Here is a 22,968-nt window from a genome sequence, read left to right as displayed (position 1 = left end):
ATGGGGCGCCCCAGGTGTCCCCAGACCCCTTCACCTGCCCGCACACCCCAGCTCTGCGCGCGCTACTCCACATCCCCGTGGGACCCTTTCCCAACGCAGCTTCTGACCTTTCCAGACGACTAGGGTCGTAGTTCAAAATTGGCTGGGAAGGTTGATTGCATTGAACCACCGTCCATCCCCACAAAGCCAGGCTAAGCGGCAGGGCCCAGGAGCTAGGTGGGTTCATCGCCTCAGCCCCACAGGAGCCCCCAGTCCAGCCCCAGATCCCACTGCCTTATGGGAAAGCCCCAGCCAGCCCCTGCATGAACCTCTTTCCCCATCTTGTAACCAGGCACCCAGCACCCCCGCCCCCCAGCTCTCACCTCCTGCTGGTGCTTTGATTTCCCATGAGTGGTACTTGTCCCTTTTTGACTCCAAGAACTCTGTTCTGTATCTTCAATAAACTGCATTGTGTTTCAGACCTGCTGGTAGAATTTTCATTCTGGATTCCAGAGTCGCTGGTTCTCATGTCCATGCCCGTGGGTCATGGCAGTCCCTTTCACACAGAGGGTTCTGGCCTGAGCCTGGAGGGACTCTAGGGAGGAAGTTCTAGAATTCTCGGGCAGGAGAGGCATACTTTTCAGCCACCAGATGCTATGGATGATACTTAAGACTTCTTTAATTGATAAGATTCTGAATTCCTAAAAATTCCGTTACATTTGAAAAAAGTTGTAGGTTAGATTTCCTGGCTTTTCGGTAATTCCAGGTAGGTCTGAAATTGTCCATTAATTGCAGCCAATTGTAATCGAATGAGTTGCTAGGAGACAAATATTTTCAAAAAGCAATGATACAAATTCAAGTGTTTTATAGCAAAAAATTATATATGCCAGGGGTATATTTTATCATATTTGGTATGATGTGGGGTGAAGCCTTCCAATATGAAGAGTCATGAGAGCTGACAAAGGACCTAGAATAGCCTCATGCTGGGTCACCCGCTATTCCTGCCCCAGACACAGCACACCATCAAGGCGGGTCTAGGCATACTCGGACAGAACACAGGGTCAGTGCAGGGCCAGGGGCCCCTCTCAAACCAGGGACAGGTAGGTGGGAGAAGCAAAATAAAAGCTGAACAGACATATGAGTACATGCGTGAGTACCTTCTTTATAAATCATGGTCCTCGTTAGCGAAAAGGACTGACAGAGGACGTCAGGTCAACAGAAAGAGAAGACACAGCTTATAGCGATCGCAGAAACTCTCAGCTAAGTGGACACACACTTGCAAGAGAGCCAGCTGCTCACCGGGCTAGAACAACACAGCACACAGCTGCAGCTTGGACAGAGAACATTCTAGCTCCAGAGTGAGAAGTTTGCCTGGGACAGCCAGAACAGTCAGAGGGAGGGAAGTGTGGGGACTGTCCCCTTGCGCCGGTCCTCGCAGGGGCTGTGGCCTCACTCTCAAAAGCAAGCTCACGGTTGGCTGGGGAATGCAGCCTGGAGAGAGGCGCTTTAGCCTCGTGGCTTGTTTCAAACGGACAAGAAATTATCACATTCCTTTAAGTAGGATGATTCAGGAAGAAAGCTTTCTGCATTTTTCATAGGATTTATAAAATATCACAGGGCCATGTTTTCTTGCTCATGATGCCCATTCTGATTTGTTCAGGGAAGCTGGACGGAAAATACAGTTCGGTTTATAGAGATTTGCATATATTGTGCAGCAAGACAATCTTTGTTGAAACTGAGGCTCTCTCGTGATTTGCCAGGCACTCTGCAAAGCAGCTTTTTTACGGATTAACTCATTCAGTCTTCACAGAGGTGGGCAGGGTTATTATCTCTACTTTACAAATGAGAAACTGAGGCACAGAGAGATGTAAGTGCTGGAGCCAGGATTCAAGCCAGGATTCAAGCTCCAGCAGCTGTACTCCAAAGCGTCCCGAAACTGTCCCGAAACTGTCCTGTAAAGCAGAAAGTAACACAGCCCTGTGGGAAGTTCTCAGGCTTTGGAGGTAGGCCGCCCTGGTGTGACCCGGGCTTCCCACTTGCAGAGCTGTGTCACTGTGGGCCAGGTGCTTGGCACCCCCCCCACCCCCGCGCTAAATCTTATCAATAAAATGAGGTAAAATGAGGTTGTTCAGGTCGAATGATGAATGATGAATGATGTCATCTGTTTAACTCTTGGCGCACTGCGAGAGCTCGGTAAAGTGTCATTTCCATTTCAGGAACCCACCTATTCTTTAAAGGAGGGAATAGTGATAAATGTTAATTCCTTCCATTCGTGTCTCTCCCACCGTGGGCAAGATGAGACACGATCTGGGAGTCTGGGAGTTTCCCACAAGTCTCATATTCCCCTCCACCCCCCGTGGATTTGTGGTTCTGGTCCCCACCACACCACTGACCAGCCCTGTAACCTTGAGTCTCTCCCATTTTCCTCTTTGACCCCGCGTATAGAAGTACTTCTGCCAGACAACCCCAGTCCCTTACCAGGGCCTCGAAGTTTCTCTTGGAAGCCAGTCCCGGTCTAACCCTTATTTTCCTTTGGGCCCACACCTGTGTAGTTGCTCCTTTTGCCTCGGAGACAAGAGAGAGTTGCCAGCTTTATAAATGGGTGTATGAAGAGTCATGACTTCAAGCGTGGTGGATGGAAGAGCCTAATACGCCTGGAACAATATTATCTCTGGACCTTGGCCATGAGAACGTGCAGGGCTGCTCTGAGACCTTGGGAGGGCTTGTAGCCCCAGAACACCTATTACGTTTTAGGAGAAAGAGAGACACTGCCCGATAGTTTCCAGGTGAGCCCTGGGATGCTGGTCAAAAGGATAGCAGAGGTGGGGACTCTGGCGGGTTTGGAGCCTGAGGAGAAGACATACTTGTTGCTACAAACACCCACCATACCCCAGAAGTCAGGGGAAGGATTCCCCAGGGCTGTTCCTGTGTGCCCAGGACCACCTTCTCCCGTCCCCCCCAAAGCAGGGCCTGTTAGAGGTTGGAGGTGAAGCTCCCCACGTCCTTCTCCCCCGGGCTGCAGGAGCACGGGGGCTGTGGGAATTCTTCAAAGGCTCATGTTCGTTATGGATTGGGAGGGAGGGTACCCACGTTCTAGTGCTCTGCACCACCAGGTTTCCCTGTGACCTTGACGAAGTCCTTGCTCTTTTTGTAGCGATTTCCTTCTGGTAAAATGCACGCTCTGGGCCGGTGGTCTCTGTCACCTTCTGGGTCTGACTTTCTTCTGTAGGGCGAATAGTGGTCTCAGTGTGGAGGTCAAGGCCAGGAGCTTTGGTGCAGTCCCAGGACACTGCTCTCCCTGATCCCTGTCACATCCTTGCCTTCCTCTGCTGCCAGGGGTCCAAAAGCTCCCATTTGAAGGAGATTAAGGGCCTTCATACCTACACCAGGACTGCAGGTGTCCCCTCCTCCCTGGGCGGGCTGGTGACTGCGATCCTTCCACCCTCCCTTTCTCTGCCCCCACACCCCTGCCACGTGTGTGTGCCGCTTGGTGATAACCACCTCCAGACCCGGGAGATGCAAGGTCGAGATGGGGAGCGGATCGGCAGGGGCTGCCCCTTCCAGTCACACCAGCAAGTCCTCTTGAACCCTGCCTCCTGCTGCTGCCCGAGACTGTGATCTGGTGGCTGATAAGTGCCCTGGGCCTCACCCTCTTGGCAGCCCTGGGTTTCAGTACCTGGGAGACCAGCAGGGCAAGTTGAAGCCTTCCACTGACTTGTCCCTTTCCTTTAAGGAGAGCGCTGGTGGCAGGTGGGCAGAGTGTGGAGGCGAGGAAGGGGGCACCTCTTTCACCAGAGACCTCACCTCTTCTGCAATACATGTGGGTTCTGGAGTGGGAGTGCTTGGGTTCAAATCTCCATACCACCCCTTTCACCTGCTTGTTCTCGAACAAGTTACTAGATCTCTCCAAGCCTCCTTCCCCACCTGTAAAGTGAGTGCAATTATAAGGAGGACTTCCTTATCATGTGGAGTCTTAGACTGAGACTCTCCATCTTTTAGATCTAGCATCGTGCATGACCCGCTGCAAAAAGCACTCGGTGAGAAGTTAACTATCGTTATGATGCTTTTGTCCTCGGCCTCAATAGAATCTCAAGAGGCCATTTCGTTGGTTCTTTTACTTCCTCCAGGGCAGTGGTTCCCAAACTTGTCTGCCCATTAAAACCCCCTGGGACCTTTGGAAAATTCCAGAGCCCAGACTATACTCCAGACCGGTGAAATCCCGGTGTGGGGTGAGGGAAGCCGGGGGAGGCCCAGACCCGTGGTCGCCGAAGCTCCAGGGGATCCCAACATGTAGCGAGTTCAGCAACCACTGCTCCTTGTCCCACCAGTTGAGGGGTTTCCTTGAGGGACAGCAATTTGTCCCAGAAACCTCATCCAGCATTTAGTATTGATCTGAGGTCAAGTATCTCTTTCGGGACAAGTAGAAATCTCTCATGCTTCACCTTGACCCAATTTTCTCTTATTTTGAGGGAGCAGGGAATAGCTGTCACCCTCTAGCAAAGGCTCAGGAGGTAGTATTTGCTGGGTCCCCCACCCCCATGCCTTCGCGGGAGTGACAGCAGCTCACTGGGGGCCTCCAGCGGACAGGAGATAGACTGGGGTGTTGGCATTGGATGCCGGTAACTGGTCATAGCCCGAGACCACAGAAGCTTTCTTTTCTTTTCTTTTTTTTTTTTTAAAGATTTTATTTATTTATTTGACAGAGAGAGAGACAGCCAGTGAGAGAGGGAACACAAGCAGGGGGAGTGGGAGAGGAAGAAGCAGCCTCCCAGCGGAGAAGCCCGATGTGGGGCTCGATCCCATAATGCCAGGATCACGCCTGAGCCGAAGGCAGACGCTTAACGACTGAGCCACTCAGGCGCCCCCACAGAAGCTTTCTAAATTCAGTCTGGGACTTCCTCTTTTATTTTATCAGAATTTAGTAATTCCGCATACTCAGCATAAGGGTGACTATAAACCTTGGTGAGCTTCCTGTTTATTTAGTTGGCAGGAGAGACACGTGTGAAGGGGTTAACGATGTGCATTCTTCATGACAGGGGTTGCAAGTGAGCGGCACAAGAGAGCACTGTAGCGGGTGAGCGAGGGGTGGGCTTGTATGCTCTGGGGTGTTCAGGGAAGGCTGCATGACTCTTTGGAATTTCCAACGTGCTCTTCCATGTTTGATGTCAGTTACTCATTATAATCACCCTGTGCATCTGGTATTGTTATCCTTTTTTTATAGACCAGGAAAGTGAGGTTCAAGGAGGTGAGAGTTTGTCTAAGCTGTGGGGCCGGGAAGGGTGGAGCCAGGATTCGGAGCTGAACCCAAGGATCTTTTCCCCACACCACGGCTGCTTCCTGCCTGGGACCTACCATCCCTTCTCCACATACCCTGCATTTTCTCTGCTTCTTCTCTCTGCCTCTACCTGACTCAGAATCCTTGCCTTCACGTACCTCCCTTACACGACCCATCCCAATGCCTAGCTCCACTTCCCTTTCCTTCCTCTGGCTCCGCTGGTTTTCTCCTTACGTCTCCCATGCTGGGGGCCGAGCCTTGGCTTCCCTCTTCTACCAAAAGCTCCCCAAAGGGGTTAGGGTCAGGACTAGGGCTGTGTAGACCTAGTTCTGAGATGCCAGAACTAGGGTGGCAACAGTCCTGACTTACATGGGACTATGCTGGTTTATGCACTGAAAGTCCAGGCAAAGTGGGACCCTTGGTCATCTTCCCAGGATCTGAGAGTAACTGTATCTATGCTTGTTTAGTGTATCGTAGTGTTCTGTGCTTTTTCACATGCCTTATAGCATTGAGAAGTTTCCTTGAGAAATAGCTGCTCTGATTCCTTTAAATATCTGAGGCTCTGGCGTAAGTGACTTGCCTAAGATCACAGGCTAGTAGAAGCAGGGCTGGGAGCTGAAACCAGTTTTTGCGACTGTAAATTCCAGGCTCACTCTGTGTCTATCCCACAGTGTCTCCTGGAGACGGTCCACTAAAGCAGTTCCTGAGCAGATAAGGTGTGGAGGCTTGAAGCTGCCCACAGAGCCCCTCCCAGCCTCGGGTGCCTTCTCCTCACCGCAGCTCCCTGACACCTCTCTCGTTCTTTCCCACCACCCGCCTTTCCCACCTCTGTAGCCATTGGCGGCTGTGGTTTCAGTTCCAGCTTTTGCAAAAATATTTACTTATTGCATAAATACAAAGGAAAAGGACATTTAAAATATTAGGAAAAAACCCTCTTACAATTCCGAATAAGTTGATGCACTTTTTTGTTACTTTTTAAGCCTGCCTTCTGTGGATTCTTAATTTTTATGAGTTCATAGCGCAGACGCTTTTAACATTTAACGTTGTAGCATAAGCATTTTCAACGATGCTGCTACTCGATCTCCTTGCAGATAATTTTAAATAATTGTATCTGAATGGGCAAGGAATCATTTAGCCATTTTTCTGAGTCTGGACTTTTAAGGTGATTTCCCCCACTTTTTAAATTATTATTATTATTATTATTATTATTATTAAGTTTTGGGTGAAAGCCATCATCCGTTTGAGTCCAGAGGGCAAACACACATTTTTGTTGGTGGACGCTGATGCTCGATGAATGAGTCTCATCCCATGTTTGCCGGTAGTGCTTTCCAGAACGTGGGCCCATACACCACTGCTGGTCTGTGGGCGCTTTGTTACAGGCTTGAGAAGAGATAAATACAGAATCTGAGAATAACCATTTGGAAACTTAATTAATTTTTTCCCATTTAACAATAGAACAGTTTTGTGGCTCTTGAATTTAAATATAAAAGTCAGGGCCCATGTATTGTATATCTTAAAAAAATCTCCTCTTCAGGGAAATTTCATTTTTTATTTTTATTTTTATTTTTATTTTAGTTTTTTAAAAGATTTTATTTATTTATTTGACAGAGAGAGAGAGACAGCCAGTGAGAGAGGGAACACAAGCAGGGGGAGTGGGAGAGGAAGAAGCAGGCTCACAGCGGAGGAGCCTGATGTGGGGCTCGATCCCAGAACACTGGGATCACGCCCTGAGCCAAAGGCAGATGCTTAACGACTGAGCCACCCAGGCACCCCATCTTCAGGGAAATTTAAAAAATTTTATTTTACAAAAGCATTGGTCTAAAATACATTGGAAATTAAAAAAAGAGAGATCTCGTGACAGTTTGTCTTTAGGTCTAGAAGACCACGTTCAGCCCTAGTAGATTCTCAATGCATCTGCGACCACAGGTCTCCCGTGCTGTAGGACCTCATCGTGGTAGAGGAAGAGCCCGAGGCACGCAGAGCAGCACCCGGTGCACCCAGCACAACGTGAACAGTCTTGGACAGAGTCTCCTGGCTTTCACTTGCACTCAATGACCACAATACCCTGTTTGCATGTGATTAAAATTTGGGATGTGCATGCTGGTGATCAACAACGACGGGGAGCGGAAGCAGGAGGAGGGGAGATCAGAACAAAACTTTCATCTGATCAGCGTAATACTATGGCAGCAGATGTCTCCACCCCCGTCCCAGCTGTGATCACAAGACAACCCCTAGCTTTGCCCCAGATCTCCTGGTCACACCCCAAAACAAACAATTCCATGGTGGAGTTTCTTAGGAAGGTATCGGCTAATGATTTGGGGGACACTGTATAGGAGGTTCCAGCAACTCGGTCCTGAGAGATTATTGTGCTCTGATCTCTAAATGGCAAGAGATGAATGATACATGGTCAAGCTGGGGAAGTTTATCTACAGTACAATTTCTGCAACTCCTAGGTGTGAGGTTTTAAACAGATGTTGCTGGCAGGCAAACTAAACATAAATATTCCCCTCCCAGGATTCGGAAGGTGCCCAGCCCAGCAAATGCATGTATATATAGGGATGGAGCCAGATCTCTGGTCAAAGGAGTCATAGCTCTTTTCCTCCTGGGTCTCTGTCTCCTTCCAGCTGGGACTTTTCTTTTGGCTTCTTCTCTGGATGTTCTTGTAACCATGAGCCGCCAGTTTAGCTCTCAGTCAGCATTTAGCTCCAGGAGCCGGCGGCTTTACAGCACTGGCTCTTCTGCAGGCTCTGGTGGGAGTAGGGCTGTGGGGTCTGTGTGTCAGATCCGAGGCAGGTGCGGTGGCGGCAGTGGTGGTGGTGGGTATGGGAGCCATGCCAGGGGTTTTGGTTCTAGGAGCCTCTACAATCTGGGAGGCAGTAAAAGCATCTCCATTAGCTTAGTGGGGAGAAGTGCCAGTGGTTTCTGTCAGGGTGGGGGAGCAGGAGGGAGATTTGGAGGGGCAGGCAGAAGTTTTGGGGGAGGTGGTTTTGGGGGTGGTGGCTTTGGAGGTGGTGGCTTTGGAGGTGGTGGCTATGGAGGAGGTGGTTTGGGGAGTAGCAATTTTGGGCTTGGGGGCTTTGGACCTTCCTGTCCCCCAGGGGGCATCCAAGAGGTGACTGTTAACCAGAGCCTCCTTCAACCACTTCACTTGGAGGTGGACCCTGAAATTCAGAGAGTCAAGACCCAGGAGCGGGAGCAGATTATGGTTCTTAACAACAAGTTTGCCTCCTTCATTGACAAGGTGAGTACTTCAAGTGCAGGTGGGTCTCTGGCCCCTGATCAAATAACTGAGAGGGACTTGTGCCCTGCCACCTCTTACCACCTGGTACTATCTCAGTTTGGTGGTGACAGTCAAACTTCCAGAAGTATATGTTCTGGGATCTTAAGAAAGCATTTATCTCATTATGCCTCAATTTGACTTCTTGAAGGAACTTCTTTTTATCTTTTCCTTTTGGCAGGAAAGCAGGTAAGAAGTGTGAAAATACCCCACAGAAAAAATACATGGTGTAGTGACTTCATTCTCATTCGTCATTATTCACTTTCCATCTACCCACTCACCCATCCATCCATCCACCCATCCATCCTTCCATTCATCCATCCATCCATTCGCCCATCCACTCGTCCATCCTTCCATTCATCCATCCATCCACTCGCCCATCCACTCGTCCATCCATCCATCCATCCATCCATCCATCCATCCATCCATCTACCCATCCCTCCACCCACCCACCCACCCAGCCATCCATCTACACATCCATCCAACAAACACTTACGAAGCATCTACTCTATGTCAGATACAGCGCCAGGTGCTACAGAGTGACTAGAACATGGGTCCTATCCTCAAGGAGCCATGGAACAGCCTAGGTGAATGCTCTGAGGGTATCACTGGGGGCTAAAGTGAATAGCATACTAAGAAGGAGTCTATCAGCGTTCCTTGTTTTAGTTCATCCAAGGCCAAGAATGGGCCAGATGGAGCCACTGTAGCCCCTTTCCGTAGATGCCTAATTAAACCTCAGATCAGGGCTGGTCCAGACCCAGATCAGCAAGCAGAGGCTGGTAGAGACCCATGGTAAAGACCTTCCTCCAGCATTTCCTTTTGTCCAGAAGTGGAGGCACGGTAGCCCCTGTAGGGTCCCCAAAAGGTCTTTGTTTTTGGGCATGTAGTGGGAAGCACCCTGGGGCACAAAGGCTCCTGGATGCTCAGTGACTTTCCCTCAGTCCCACAGGAATTGAGTCCCTCAGTGTTGAGGCCAGAACTTGACCTGTTGTCTGACTGCAGATTAACCACGGCTAAAGTCAACCACTGGGCTGTATCTCCAGTTTCTGGTATGTAGGGAGATGCTGGGAAAGGACTGTGTGAGCTGGGGGAGGAGAGGTAAGAGTGTCGAGGCTCAAAGGTAGCCAAACAGGAGTTCAATAGAACAAAGTGCTTCTGGCTGCTTCTGATCACCTTAGATGGGAAATTTGGCTGGACATCATCATACCTCAGGCTTGGGCACGGACTGGGAGGGCTTGGCTGGAGTAAGGAGGTGACAGGTGAAGGAGACACCCCTGGAGGTCAAGACTAAGCTAAAGGAGGAGATAGGAGAAGAGAGGGCTGGAGGTCAGTGAAATGGCCATGGGCTACTGGCAACTGAATTCTTGGGAATCATTTGATTGTGATTCCCACCATAAATGTAGGACATTTGTTGCATTGTATGACATGGGGCTGTGGGCAGAGGCCAAGTTACAGGAGACTGTGGCAACCTGTCCTTCCCTAAGGTTTGTCGTGACCGTGAGGAGAGAGCCCTTATCCAGGAGGACTCTGTCCTGGCTGGAAAGGAGAAGGCTTCTACTGCAGTGGATTCTGACTCTAGTTTCTGATCTGGTCTTTCTGCTTTCACCCTTAACCTCGTATACTCCACTGTCAGAGCCACACGAGAGCCATCCTTAAAAAACTTCGCATCACTTCTCTTTTTGAGTCCTCCATTGGCCGTTCATCTCATTTGGAATAAAAGCCAAGATCCTCTAAGGCCCTGTGTGATCTGGCCTCCGCCCCACAGCTGCTGCTCACCCCTGGCTTGCATTTGTGAGAATTAGGCAACATTGCCACCACTGGGTGGAACATCTCTCAGCTGCAAGGTATAGTGAACAGAGTGAGGGTTGGAGTTTAGCTCCCCAGTATACAAACTCATTGTCTGCCGTGACCCTACACTCCCTCCATACTCGTCTTCTGTGTCTTTCTTGCTTACCAACACACTATTGTATTCTTGCATCCTCCAGTACCCCACGCCTGCCTCAGGGCCTTTGCTCCTGCCATTCCCTCTGCTTTGCACTCCTCCTTCCCAAGAGTGGTCTGGCTTGCTCCCTCACCTCCTTCAGATCTTTTCTCAGATGTCACTACCCTAGTGGGACCTTCCCTAATGTCCCTTTTTGAAGTAGAACCCCCAGACCAGCATCCCTATCCACCATTCCTGTGTTACTTGTCTCTAGTGTCCCTAAGGCCATCTGACACATGATATTTTTCACATGCCTCTGGGTGTGGACTCCCCAGGCCACTCACCACCCCGAATAGAGGATTCAAGCTCAGCTGACCAACGCCACGCCGGTGTCCCCATGGGAAGAGATGGACTCCATCCCTTTCCTTCATGAGGTCCCTTTTCCTTGTCTTTGGTTCTACAAAAGCCCTTGTGTCCATTTCTACTCTCTGAGTGTCCAAGCCTGACACTAGAAGGGCTGACTCGATTTGTCATTCAAATCATCTATTGAGTTATTGTCATATGCCAGACTATTCTGGGTGTTGGAGATTCAATTATAAACAAAACAGATGAAAGCCCTGGTTTCTAGGAGTTTCCAGTCTATTCAGAGGGACAGCTGTCTACACTTGGAGGCAATTCCAAAGCCCTTAGCATTTTATCAGTCCATGATACTTATGAGCTGTCTTCTCTGTGTTGGGCACTGTGTGTCCATGAGGCTGAGCACCTTGCATCCACAGGAGACCAAATCAGACACGAGCCTGCCTTCCTGAGGCTCCCCCAGCAGGGGAGGGATATGCTCAAACAGCACCAAGTGATGGCCAATCACGCTAGATGCTCCAGGGAAAGGACCATGGGCCATGAAGGCAAGACACCAGGGGGATGCCACTTTAGTTGAGATTGAAAGGGTAAATAGGCAAAGAGCTGGGGAGATCTGGGCCACTGGAGGCAGCAGGAGGTCCCTGGGGCTGGAGTGTCATAAGCAACAGGGAGAGGGGCATGGCAGGCGGGAGAGGTGTGCTTTTTCCAGTCCGAAGGTGAGCTCAGCATGATGCTCATTTCCTCTGTGCTGATGGGACACAGCCCAGGAGTGTTTTGGGGGCCTGGGAAAAAATCACAATGGCTTTCAGTGATTTTTCTAGCGATTAAATCCTCTTAAAATTGCCTGGCGCTCTCTGCAGCCAGTCTCTGCCTGTGCAGCTCGGGTGGCCTGAGAAGAAGCACGGGTTCTTTTGCTGATGGGCTCCGAGGCACCCCGTGCAGGGGAGAGGGTGCTCTGGCTAGTCGGCCCCTCATTGTTCGATGTGGCGATTCCTCATGGGCCCGTGAGATTTTTTCCCTTCAGTTCCCACAATCCTGAGCACAGGGCTGAGGCCCCATGTCTGTTTGATTTGTCTACCTTCTGGCAGGGCCGCTAGAGCAAAACTAAGCCCGGTGGCAGGAATTTCCCATGGGGCGCGGTTTGTTTCAAGCAGAGACAACCTGTGAGATCTGCTTGCCTTAGCTCTTGCTTTGATGAAGTTAACAAAAATGAGCCACGTGTTGGCTGTGCACGTCTCCCAGCCCAGAGTCAGAATCCGAAGGGAGTTAACCAGGGGCTGGCCCCTCAGAAGGGCAGGCTTAAGGGCGGGGGGTTTGGGGCATCCTTCTCGCTGCCACATTGTAGGGGAGTGTCTTCAGGGTTCTGTTCTGACTGCACAAAGCAGTGGGTTTGACACAACTCCCAGGAGGATTCTGGAGTGTGTGTGTGTGTGCGTGCGTGTGTGTGTGTGTACGTGTGTGTGTGTCTGCACCTGAGCAAAGCACAGAGGCATCCCTTGTCTTCACCTAAGGGTGGGAAGGGAGGTGAGGGCAGCCTGCAGAGGAAAGGTGAGGGTTGATCAGGGTCACGCAGAGCACAATCCATGCACTTGGTCGGCACAGCCAGTCAGCTCTCGACCCTGGACCTGATCTTTGTGCCCAGTTTTGGGAGAAGAGATAGAATATAGGATGATGTCCACTCTCCATTTTCTGTGTCAACGAATGTCAATGAAGGGAATAGCAACGTGAGTATTTCCCAAACACTAGGCACCCCCAAAGTCCTTACTTTGGGGCACAGCCATGCATTATACAACATTTGTGTGAAAAGTGGGAACAGGGGCACCTGGGTGGCTCCGTCGGTTAAGCATCTGCCTTCGGCTCAGGTCACGGTCTCAGGGTTCTGGAATCGAGCCCCACTTTGGGCTTCCTGCTCAGCGGGGAGTCTGCTTCCCCACTCCTTCTGCCCCTCCCCCCGCTCATGCTCTCTCTCTCTCTCAAATGAGTAGATAAAACCTTTTTAAAAAGGTAAAAAGTGGAAACATTTATTTTTAAAATTCTGAGTTCGCATTTAAGTGAGGTGACCTTCCTGAAACACACCCTGGCAAGCAGACAGTGGGGGCCTGCGGGATGGGGGCGCCCAGGCGGGTCTGCTCAGAAATCAGTATAATATTCTAAGTCAGATTGTTTCTTCCCTCTTACTGTCTCGTCTCCTCAATCAGAGAAAACATTTCAGCCACAAGGAGAAATGCGCCTCGGATGCGTTAGTGCTTCGGACGCCCTGCATCTCCGTTTCCTCACGTTGGCACGGAGCGCGGGGTGTGGGAGGGACGGCGCAGTGGTGTCCGTGGCCGCAGCTGAAGGAAGAGGGCACTCCACTGGAGGTGGTTTACTTCAAAACCGGAGTTAGCTTAGTAACTTAGCGCGAATATTAGACAAGTTGACCTCNCCGTTTCCTCACGTTGGCACGGAGCGCGGGGTGTGGGAGGGACGGCGCAGTGGTGTCCGTGGCCGCAGCTGAGGGGAAGAGGGCACTCCACCGGAGGTGGTTTACTTCAAAACCGGAGTTAGCTTAGTAACTTGGCACGAATATTAGACAAGTTGACCTTATAGCCCTTGGTCAACCATCAGAAACCACATTGTGCTCCGTGTGTCCTGGTCCCACGGAAAGGGAAGCCCTCCGATCCCAAGAGGCGCCATCTTAATCCTCTGAGGCCCAGATACGCTGTTGGTTGCCACTCTCCCTACTCATGGGGGTGCTTCCTGGGCCCACAGCCTGGGGTGAACTTGGAAGTCTCTTGCTCGCAGGTGCGATTCCTGGAGCAGCAGAACCAGGTGCTACAAACAAAGTGGGAGCTGCTGCAGCAAGTGGACACCTCCACTCGGACCCACAACCTGGAGCCCATCCTGGAGAAGTACATCAGCGAGCTGCGGAGGCGGGCAGACATTCTCGACGCCCAGCAGACGCGCCAGAACACGGAAGTTAAGAACATGCAAGATGCCGTGGAGGACTACAAGAACAAGTGAGACCCCAGGCACGGAGAAGGGGTCAGAGGGAAGCACGGCAGGGAACGCTCTGCTTTAGTGTTAATATGTGAGGGGTGGACCGGGGTCCCCAGGTGCAGCCACCCGGCTCTGTACCGCACAACCGCGGAGGGCACTGGCTCGCCTCTGGCAGCTCTGGTGGCAGGGTGGTGCCAGTCCGCTCTCGGTTGTATTGGACAGGGAAGGGCAGACGATCCCCAGGGTGCTGGACCCAGATGAGCCAAGTGCCAGTGGGTTTTGCCACTTTCTAGCTGCTGGCAAGTCTGTCTTTCTAAGCCTTCGGGTTTCACCTTAGTAAGGGGGGATGGTAAGCACCCTCCCTGTGGGGTTGCTGTGACGGGCAGATCTGGGCTCTCAGGCTTCCGTGTGCAGCAGGCCTGGGATGCGACCAGGGTGTTTGCATTTCTAGTATGCTTCCACGTGATGCTGGTGGACTGGGGACCACACTCTGAGAACCACGTGTCGGGATGACATCGTGCTTCAGAAGTTCCTAGACTGCCTATACATACTAAGCACTGGCTTTTATTAATCACAGTGGTCGGGATGGCAGGACTAGTCTAACTCCAGCAGCAGCTGCTCCTGTACCACGCAGGCAACCAGGGGCTTCTCCCTCCCCATGCTACGGGTGCCGACTGCTACTCTTGACATCACCCCGACACGCCAATCAGAGAGTCAAGAGTGAAATTCACACTGAAGGTGTTGGGGGGCAACATTGTAGGGCCTTTTTTTCTCTTTAAAGCAATTTGGTCTTTATGTTTTCAACTGCAAAAAATGAATGAGTGCGGCAAATATGCAAACGTAAAACATCAAAAGAAAAGCGGACCTTTCGGGATTCTTCTGCATGGCTCTGCATTTTCCACGTTGGGTTGTTGTCCCCTCTATTGACCTGGAAGGCCTGGAGCTGGCTCCAGCTGCTTGTCTGTGAGCGTGGCAGGCCCTGGCAGGGAACAGCCAAAGTCCAGGACACTAAGAGTTTGGGACATTCCAAGCCGCCTGCTGTGAGGAGAAATCTCAAGGAGCCAAGGTCAGCCTCAGCAGCCTATCTGCGGTTCCTACTTCCCCCCACAGATACGAGGAAGAGCTCAACCGGAAGGCCAACACTGAAAATGACTTTGTCGTCCTGAAGAAGGTGAAGGATGGGGGTGGTCCCAGGGGGACTGGGGGCCCGGCGGGCTGAGCAGAGTGAGGAACTCCTGTGGGATGCTGTGTGACCAAGGGGTGGACTGGTGACCGCTGGGGGCAGCTTGTTGAGGGTGTGGCCTGAATGCTGGGCCGCTGCACTGAAGGGTTAAGTCTGAAAGTGAGGTTGATATGACTCTCCAGGCTTCCTTGAGTGCTTATCTCTCCACAGTCCTGAATGGGAAGTCCAATCAACTGACACCTGTTGAGTGTCCGTCATGTGCAGCCTTGAGACCTGGGGAGGGACCCCGGGTGCTGCATGTGAATGACCGGGATGAGGGGCTTGGGGTCACATTTCCTTCTGGCCAGGAAAGCCAGAGTTTTTGGAGGTCCCTCAGTTGAGTGAGGTGAGGAAATGTGCAGGCATGGAAAGAAACCCAGAGAGGTTTTGCCACTTGCCCGGGTCACCCAGTGAGCTGGTGGCAGGCAACACCTGGACACTAAAGTCAGGCTAGTTTTGCTTGCTGTTCAGGACGTGGATGCTGCTTACATGAGCAAGGCAGACCTGGAGTCCAAGGTGAATGTTCTGTTTGGAGAGATCAATTTCCTGAAGTATTTATTTGAGATGGTGAGTTCAGTCCTCATGAGAAACCCTTCTCTTTCCTCACATGTCACAAAGGGTGTGGGCTATTGGAGAGGGAGGCCCAAAACCCAGGATGACCCACTAGGGACTCCTCTCCCCAGTCACCTCCACTCTGTGGGACTGGAATCGGCCTCCCAACCCCCGGTGCTCAGATTCCTGGGTGCGGGTGCAGGAGGTGGGAGGCAGGGAGAATCCCGAGGGAGGAGAAGATGGAACAGCCCTTGATTCAACCTGGAACTGAGGTTAATACTCAGCACATACAGGGACAAAACTGACCAGAAATCTTCATCAGTGCTGGGAAGCCGATAGGGCTATGGGGGAATTCTGTAGGCGAGGACAGTATGGATCCTAAAGGGAACGAGGAAGAAGGCTGCAGTGGGGAGGGATAATGTGCTCCTACCACCCCCGGCCCTACTGCTGCTCATGTCTACCTTGGGCCAGATGCTGTGCGAGGAGCTTTGCCATGTCTTGGTCTCCATTCTGCTGATGAGAGAGCTGAGGCCCTGAGAGACTCAATCACGAGCTCAGGCACTCAGCTAGCCGGTGGTAGAGCCCAGGCTCAAAAGTCAGTGAGAGGCTGCACAGCGAGAGAACTTTCTACTGCTCTGAGAGCTCATGTATTTCTCAAGGAGCAAGTCTGCCTGTTGGAGAGCACCAGATGACAGCCAAGCCAAGTAAGGCAGGGAGAGAGGGCACAGGAGAGGCATGACGGGCAGGTGGTGCCTAAAGGGACTCTGAATTCACACTCCTTTCTTCTCGGAGGCTAGATCTTGCGGCCTTTACCTCTAGTTAAAGCGCAACAACTATTCAGAGAACTTTCCCCAAGACTCCTATCTGGCCCAGGCTTCTGGTTTCCCCAGNAAGTAAGGCAGGGAGAGAGGGCACAGGAGAGGCATGACGGGCAGGTGGTGCCTAAAGGGACTCTGAATTCACGCTCCTTTCTTCTCGGAGGCTAGATCTGGCGGCCTTTACCTCTAGTTAAAGTGCAACAACTATTCAGAGAACTTTCCCCAAGACTCCTATCTGGCCCGGGGCTTCTGGTTTCCCCAAAAAGCCTTGAGGGGACAGTAGAGGGAAACTGAGGCCCCAGGAGGAGAGTGGAAGGAGTCAGCCTGTGTTCCATGCCTTGCAGGAGCTGTCCCAGATGCAAACCCACATCAGCGACACCAATGTTATCTTGTCTATGGACAATAACCGCTTCCTGGACCTGGACAGCATCATCGATGCGGTGAGGACCCAGTATGAGCTGATCGCACAGAAGAGCAAGGATGAGGCGGAGGCGCTGTACCAGACCAAGGTGAGCACCGCTGCCCTTCCACCCAGGCTCGGTACCCCAAATCAAACATACCCCCAGAACTTCCATCATCGTTCCCGTATTTTGGAAGTTACGTGTATATNGCACCGCTGCCCTTCCACCCAGGCTCGGTACCCCAAATCAAACATACCCCCAGAACTTCCATCATCGTTCCCTTATTTTGGAAGTTACGTGTACATATATATGTATATATATATATACACACGTATCTATATACATTTTATACATATATATGTATATAAAATTTCATTTACTCCTTACAACAACCCTGTGAGGTAAGGATCTAATTACCCCTCTTTTGAAGATAGGAGAGTACGAGCTCACCCAGTTTCCCCAGGGTCTTACGGCTGGTAAGCAGCAGAGGCAGGACCTAGGTGTCTCGTCTACAAACCCACGTGCTAAACCACTATAATGTTTTTTATTCTTACTCTTTTCATGACAATATCTTTTAAACTGTAGTACTGTCCTTTTCTCTTTCTCTTATTATTTGTGAATGCCGTATTGTGACATTAAATATTCGACATCATTTTCAATAGCAGAACGGTGTTCTGTGGTTAAGAATCTACCCTTATTTATCGGATAAACATCTCTGTGCCTAAATCTTTGGGCACATTTTTGATTACTTCTTTAATATCAATGGACTCGGATCTTCTTGGACGGTGAAGACTGTAGTTAAGGATCAAAGGCCAGTCCCTTCATTCTGAACTCCTGGCACTTGAGATCTGCTTTCTCAACTCCAGTCCTGGAGGACCTCTGTCCCACCGCCCTGCAGGCAGGCGTTCTGAATGGCGTGGATTTCAGCATCAGACTAGGGAGGAAGATGGTCAACAGTGAAAGCATCAGAATGCAGAGCTTCCCTTGAACCAGCAACCCCCCCGCTCCCGCCCCCCCCCNCCCCCCCCCCCCCCCCCCCCCCCCCCCGGCTGCCTTGCTTCCTCCAGAGCCTTGCCCGTGAGAGCCTACTGTAGATACAGAAACGACATAGAGAGGAGAGTGGGAGTAAACAAAGGGCGTGCTGAGGGCCTCTGAGGAAGTGAGATTGTGGCTGCTAGGGAAACCATCCTGGAAAAGGGTAGGAAGGAATATGATGTGGTGGCAAAAGGGAAGAGGTCCCGATGTGGGTAAGGGCCACTAGGGAGGCTTTGATGGGGGAACAAGTAGGTGGAACAGCTTTGTCTGTCTGGGATGTGGGTCTGGCCCAGAGACTGGTGAGAAGGAGGGAGGCTTGAACAAGACTGTGTGTGCATGTGCGTGCGTGTGTGTGTGTGTGTCACGGCTCAGTGAGGGACCTTTGGCGCAGGAGGGTGTGTGGGGGGTATCACAGCTCTGGGGTGGGGTGTGCCCGGGTACTGCCCTGAGACAGCAGCTTCAGGCAGCGTCTGGGAAGGTAGAGGGCCTCATGCTGAGCAGCAGGCTGACCATGACGCTGCCTCCGACCCGCAGTACCAGGAGCTCCAGATCTCGGCGGGGAGACAAGGAGACGAACTGAAGAACAGCAAGATGGAGATCGCTGAGCTCAACCGCACCATCCAGAGGCTGCAGGCAGAGATCAGCAACATCAAGAAGCAGGTGAGAAGGACGCTCAGGGTGGGCTGACCAGACACGCCGCCTCCCACCAGGCCCTGCCAGCGGGGGCTCCTGAAACTCAACCCCCGTTCGGTTCTCCTCTGTGACCGTCTCCCGAGCAGATCGAGCAGATGCATATGGCCATTTCGGATGCAGAGGAGAGAGGAGAGCGGGCCCTTCAGGATGCGAAGCCAAAGCTGCAGGACCTGCAGGAGGCCCTGCTCCAGGCCAAGGAGGAGCTGGCCCGGCTGCTGCGAGACTACCAGGCGCTGCTGGGGGCCAAGCTGTCCCTGGACGTGGAGATCGCCACCTACCGCAAGCTGCTGGAGGGCGAGGAGTGCAGGTGGGCCGTGCCTCTGGGGCCCACGTGCGGGCTGCACCTGTGGAGAGGAGGGACTGACTATTTGGAGAGAAGACAATCCCCGCTTTTCTGGGAAGACTCGTAGCGGGGGCTGAGCAGAAACATTCTAATCAGAGCTGAGCATGTGTCATTGTCATCATCCCCCTGCCTCCCAGCAGAATGGCCCTATACCCCAACCCAAGCCACTGCAGCCAGTGTAAACGGCTTCAAGAAACTGCGTAAAACCCCCTTTAGCCCCATGCTCCCTGACCTCCTGGCCTGTGCACCCACCTTTCCCTAACGCTTGGGGACAGTTTCACTTCACGGGGATACCTCTGTTCCGGATGTCTCCAGGCTGTCACCTGCCTGCCTTCCCCCTCCCTCTGATGTGGGTGCTTTGGTTTTACAGGATGTCGGGGGAGCTGCAGAGCCACGTGAGCATCTGTAAGTAGCAGGGCACAGGCCGGGGCTGGTTGGGCCGGGCGGAGGGAGGGCCCGGGAGGGCTGACCAGCAGGGACGGGCAGTCAGCCATGTAGTTTCCAGTCCTTTCACCCTGAAAATCCACTGTGAGCCAACAAACTGCAAAGCCTGGAGAAATTCGCTGAAATAAATTATGATTTTAGTTCTTATGTATCTTAATGTTTATGAGACCGAATCATCAGTAGCAGCTTAGAACTCGTCAGAGTATACGGCCAATGAAAACGGGGCCGTCCTGACATCGCTTTGTCCCATGAAGAATACTTGGAAAACGGGAATCCCTTCATCCCACGCATCTCTTTGCAAGTCAGAGACTGCCCGCCACTCAGGATGCAGGAGGCTGCCGGAGGGCAGGTGCAGAGGGGTGCAGGCGGGTCCCCTGGCCAGCTCTTCTGACCCGCGCTCCGCGGCCCTCTCCCCACAGCTGTGCAGAGCAGCCAGACGACCGTCAGCGGCGGGGGCGGCGGGGGCGGCGGCGGCCGAGGCTCTGGAGGCTACCGCGGAGGCTCCGGCGGCGGCTCCGGCGGCGGCTATGCGGGCTCTGGCAGCGGCTCCCGCGGGCGCGNGGTCTAGGGCCGGCGAGCCGGGCCCGGACACCCCTCCCCCTCCCACGCGGGCGGCGGCAGCGGCGGGAGCTACGGTGGGAGCAGCCGGAGCAGCAGCAAGTACGGGGGCAGAGGCGGCGGCGGCTCGTCGCGCGTGCAGATTATCCAGACCTCCACCAACACCTCGCACAAGCGGATCGTGGAGTAGAGGGAGGCTCCCACAGCCCCGCCGGCAGGGCGCTCGCCCGTCCCCTCCCCCGCGCCCTCCCCGAACCCCTCTCGCTTACCTTTGCCTCACGGGTCTCAGCAGCTTTGCCGATTCGTTCCACGCTAGCTGGGGAAGCAGGCGGATAACCCCAAGCAGCCCATCTGTCTTCGGAGGGCGCTGGCTGGCGGTAACAATCACAGCCAGACCGCTCTGCGCGCAGACTCCACTCAGCTGGACCTGCTCCTGCCCCTGGGGACACCCGGGGGCCCAGTTTAGCACTGGAGAGTATCTACAAAGCGGATAATGGAGAGTTAAAGTCAAGGACACCAGGTTTCTCACTCCCAGGCTCCCTTTCATGCAGCTGGGCTGCCCTGTGAACAATAATCCATCCCTTAGGGGACCACAGAGTGAGGCCTTCTGGGGAATAGGTTGGCAAGAGGAACCCCTGTGCCAGGGACCCATTCCTGTCTGTTGGTCCGTTAGCCTCATCCTTTCATGTCCATGGAGAGTATGGATTTGCTGTGCTCATCAGACACCTCGAAGTCATGCTGGTGCTGACTCTGCATCTCTGTCTTAAGAAGCATCATTGTCTGGGTTAGCAGCCCAAGGTGGGGGTACTGAGAGGGCATGTGCCCTTGTCCCCCGGGAGCACTAATTACCCGTGGGTGGAGAAGCCAGTGGGCAAGCAATGGGGTTCTGCTCTATCCTGCTCCTCCGAACAGCTCTGTTCTTAGGCAGCTTGGCCCCTCCTGAGAATTGTCCAGGAGGCTGGCCGCGTGCAGCCCAGCGCTGCCGTGTCCAGGTGCGCGGCCCTGAGGAGTTGGAGGATGGGGCATGGGTCTCGGGAGGGTTCCATCCTGTTACGGGAAAGGAAGCAGGGTGCCCTTTACTGGGCTCTCAGAGTCTCTCTGCCTCCTGTTCTCTCTGACTGAGCACTTGGTGAGAATTTGACCCTTCCTTTCAGGCCTTTCACAAGGTGTTTGAGCCGCTCTGGAGCGGAAGGAAGGGGAAACTATCAGCCAACTAGCAGGCCCGGAGAGGGGGAGGGTGATGTTGCTTCCAAGATCTGGAGTCGCCTTCTCTTCCTTGCTGAGTCCTAATGCAAACTCCAAGTCCATGATTCTCTTGGGGCATCGGACGGGTCCAGTACGGGTCCCTCGCGGAGTGCTGTGACTTCAGCATTTCTTGGTTGAAGGTTGTACCTCGAAGGGCTTGCCATTTCTGGTGTTTCTACAATAAAATTTTCTGTGATCTCAAACGGCTGTTTAGTCAGAGATAAGTGATTTCTTCTTAAATTTCTGCAGGCCTCTGAAATGATTCATATGTGGAAAGTTTTATTTTTATTATTTTTTATTGCATGACTGATATGTGATCTTAAAAGACCTGACAGACATCCACTTACTAGTGCTGAAAGTGGCTCAGGGTTCCAAAGTCAGTGACACATTCTTTCAGCATACATTTATTCAGCTCCTGCTGTATGCAAGGCGGTGGCCTCGGCCCTGGGAATGCGGTGTTGAACAAACACGTTTCTGACTCTTCAGGGACTCACAACCCAGATGATAGGTTATGGGGGAGGGGAAGGTTCAGAGGGAGGAGAAATCAGAGCAATGTGTCCCTGTGGACCTTTTAGCCCGAAGGTGGAAGCGAGGCCTGTCCTGTGGACAGAGACAGACCCTCCATTGCAGGAGCAGTGGGGCCATGCAGGAGCTGCCAATGCTGGGGAAGGGAAGCTTGGCCCCAGAGCTTGGCCGTCCTGGAGGGCTAGAACGTGGAACGGGACTGGGGAACAGAGTAGAAGTAGGTGTGGGCGGGAACTCAGGGAAGGGCCCTTCAGACAGGGGACTAGTCTGCCGGATACTCAAGAATAAGAGAAAGTGAATGTGTGTGAGTGAGAGGGGTTGACCTCCCAGGAGACATGAGCTCAGAAGACAAGAGACCGAGCCCATTCATCCAGTGGGGTCCTGGGCAGGGGTGTCTCGAATCCATGCTTCCGGGGGAAGCATAGATGCAGACATTGAAGAACAGAGCAAGTTGAGCTACCATCTTATCCTGTGTGATATTTCTGAGTCTGCGTAAAGGAGTCGCATAGAAGATGTGACCTACTTTCTCCTTCCCTGAAGGAGTGCAGATGGCAGTTGGATATGAGATTCATTCAAATATGACTGCGGCCCATACTGATAAGACTGTGTGTTCCCACGCACGCCCCACCTCCTCTCTGAGATGTTTCTCCCCATCTCACCTTAGCGACAGCCCTGTGGGGGGACGGGCTGGGAAAGGAGAGGTGGGCAGAGGGGCTGCCCGAAGGGAAGGAGAGAGGGCGTAGACAGAAGCCATGCCACACTTGAAATAAAAAAAAAAAACAAAAAACCAAGAGCACAGGGCAGGGGCAGGGCGAGAGAAAACAGCAGTGGGTGTAAACTTGCTTTAGAATCTTCAGCTGCCAGTGGAGACAGCACATGAGCCAACAGTGGTTGGCGGCCACTGGGGACAGGCGTGGGGACCAGGAAGGTAGTAGTGTGCCGAACCCGCTTTGGCTCTTCCATAGTCTGACCACTCTGAGGACATTACTAGAGAGGAGTCCATTCAGGTGGCAGTGGCCAGGATGCAGTGGTGAGCGATCAGAAACCTGGCCACAGGGGAACAGTGGAAGGCCCTGGAAGTCTTTGGGAGGAGACGTGACAGTTAACTGCAAAGATTGGAAGAGCTTCCCCGGCAAAGAGGGATTGACCCGAGCTGGTGACCAGATGGGCAGGTGGGAACTGTGGCAGATTTGGCGCAGTGTTGGAAGCAATTTTTTTTTAAAGATTTTATTTATTTATTTGACAGAGAGAGAGGCAGCCAGCGAGAGAAGGAACACAAGCCGGGGGAGTGGGAGAGGAAGAAGCAGGCTCCCAGTGGAGGAGCCCGATGCGGGGCTCGATCCC

General features: G+C 52.6%; 1 protein-coding gene across 1 annotated transcript; it reads left to right on the top strand.

Annotated features, from left to right (window-relative positions):
- The first annotated feature begins 7,819 nt into the window (after window positions 1-7,819).
- KRT77 (keratin 77) lies at window positions 7,820-21,306 on the top strand. Its single transcript, XM_034644901.1, is given in 9 exon segments — window positions 7,820-8,495; window positions 13,594-13,808; window positions 14,899-14,959; window positions 15,482-15,577; window positions 16,725-16,889; window positions 18,351-18,476; window positions 18,596-18,816; window positions 19,223-19,257; window positions 19,716-21,306. Coding segments are annotated over 9 exon segments (1,821 nt in total). The 5' UTR covers window positions 7,820-7,922; the 3' UTR covers window positions 20,045-21,306.
- The last annotated feature ends 1,662 nt before the right edge of the window (window positions 21,307-22,968 follow it).

The sequence above is a fragment of the Ailuropoda melanoleuca genome, chromosome 16 (assembly GCF_002007445.2).
Source record: "Ailuropoda melanoleuca isolate Jingjing chromosome 16, ASM200744v2, whole genome shotgun sequence".
Classification (NCBI taxonomy): Eukaryota; Metazoa; Chordata; class Mammalia; order Carnivora; family Ursidae; genus Ailuropoda; species Ailuropoda melanoleuca.
Note: the sequence above shows the minus strand (reverse complement) of the source record. Positions and strands in the feature narration are given on the sequence as shown.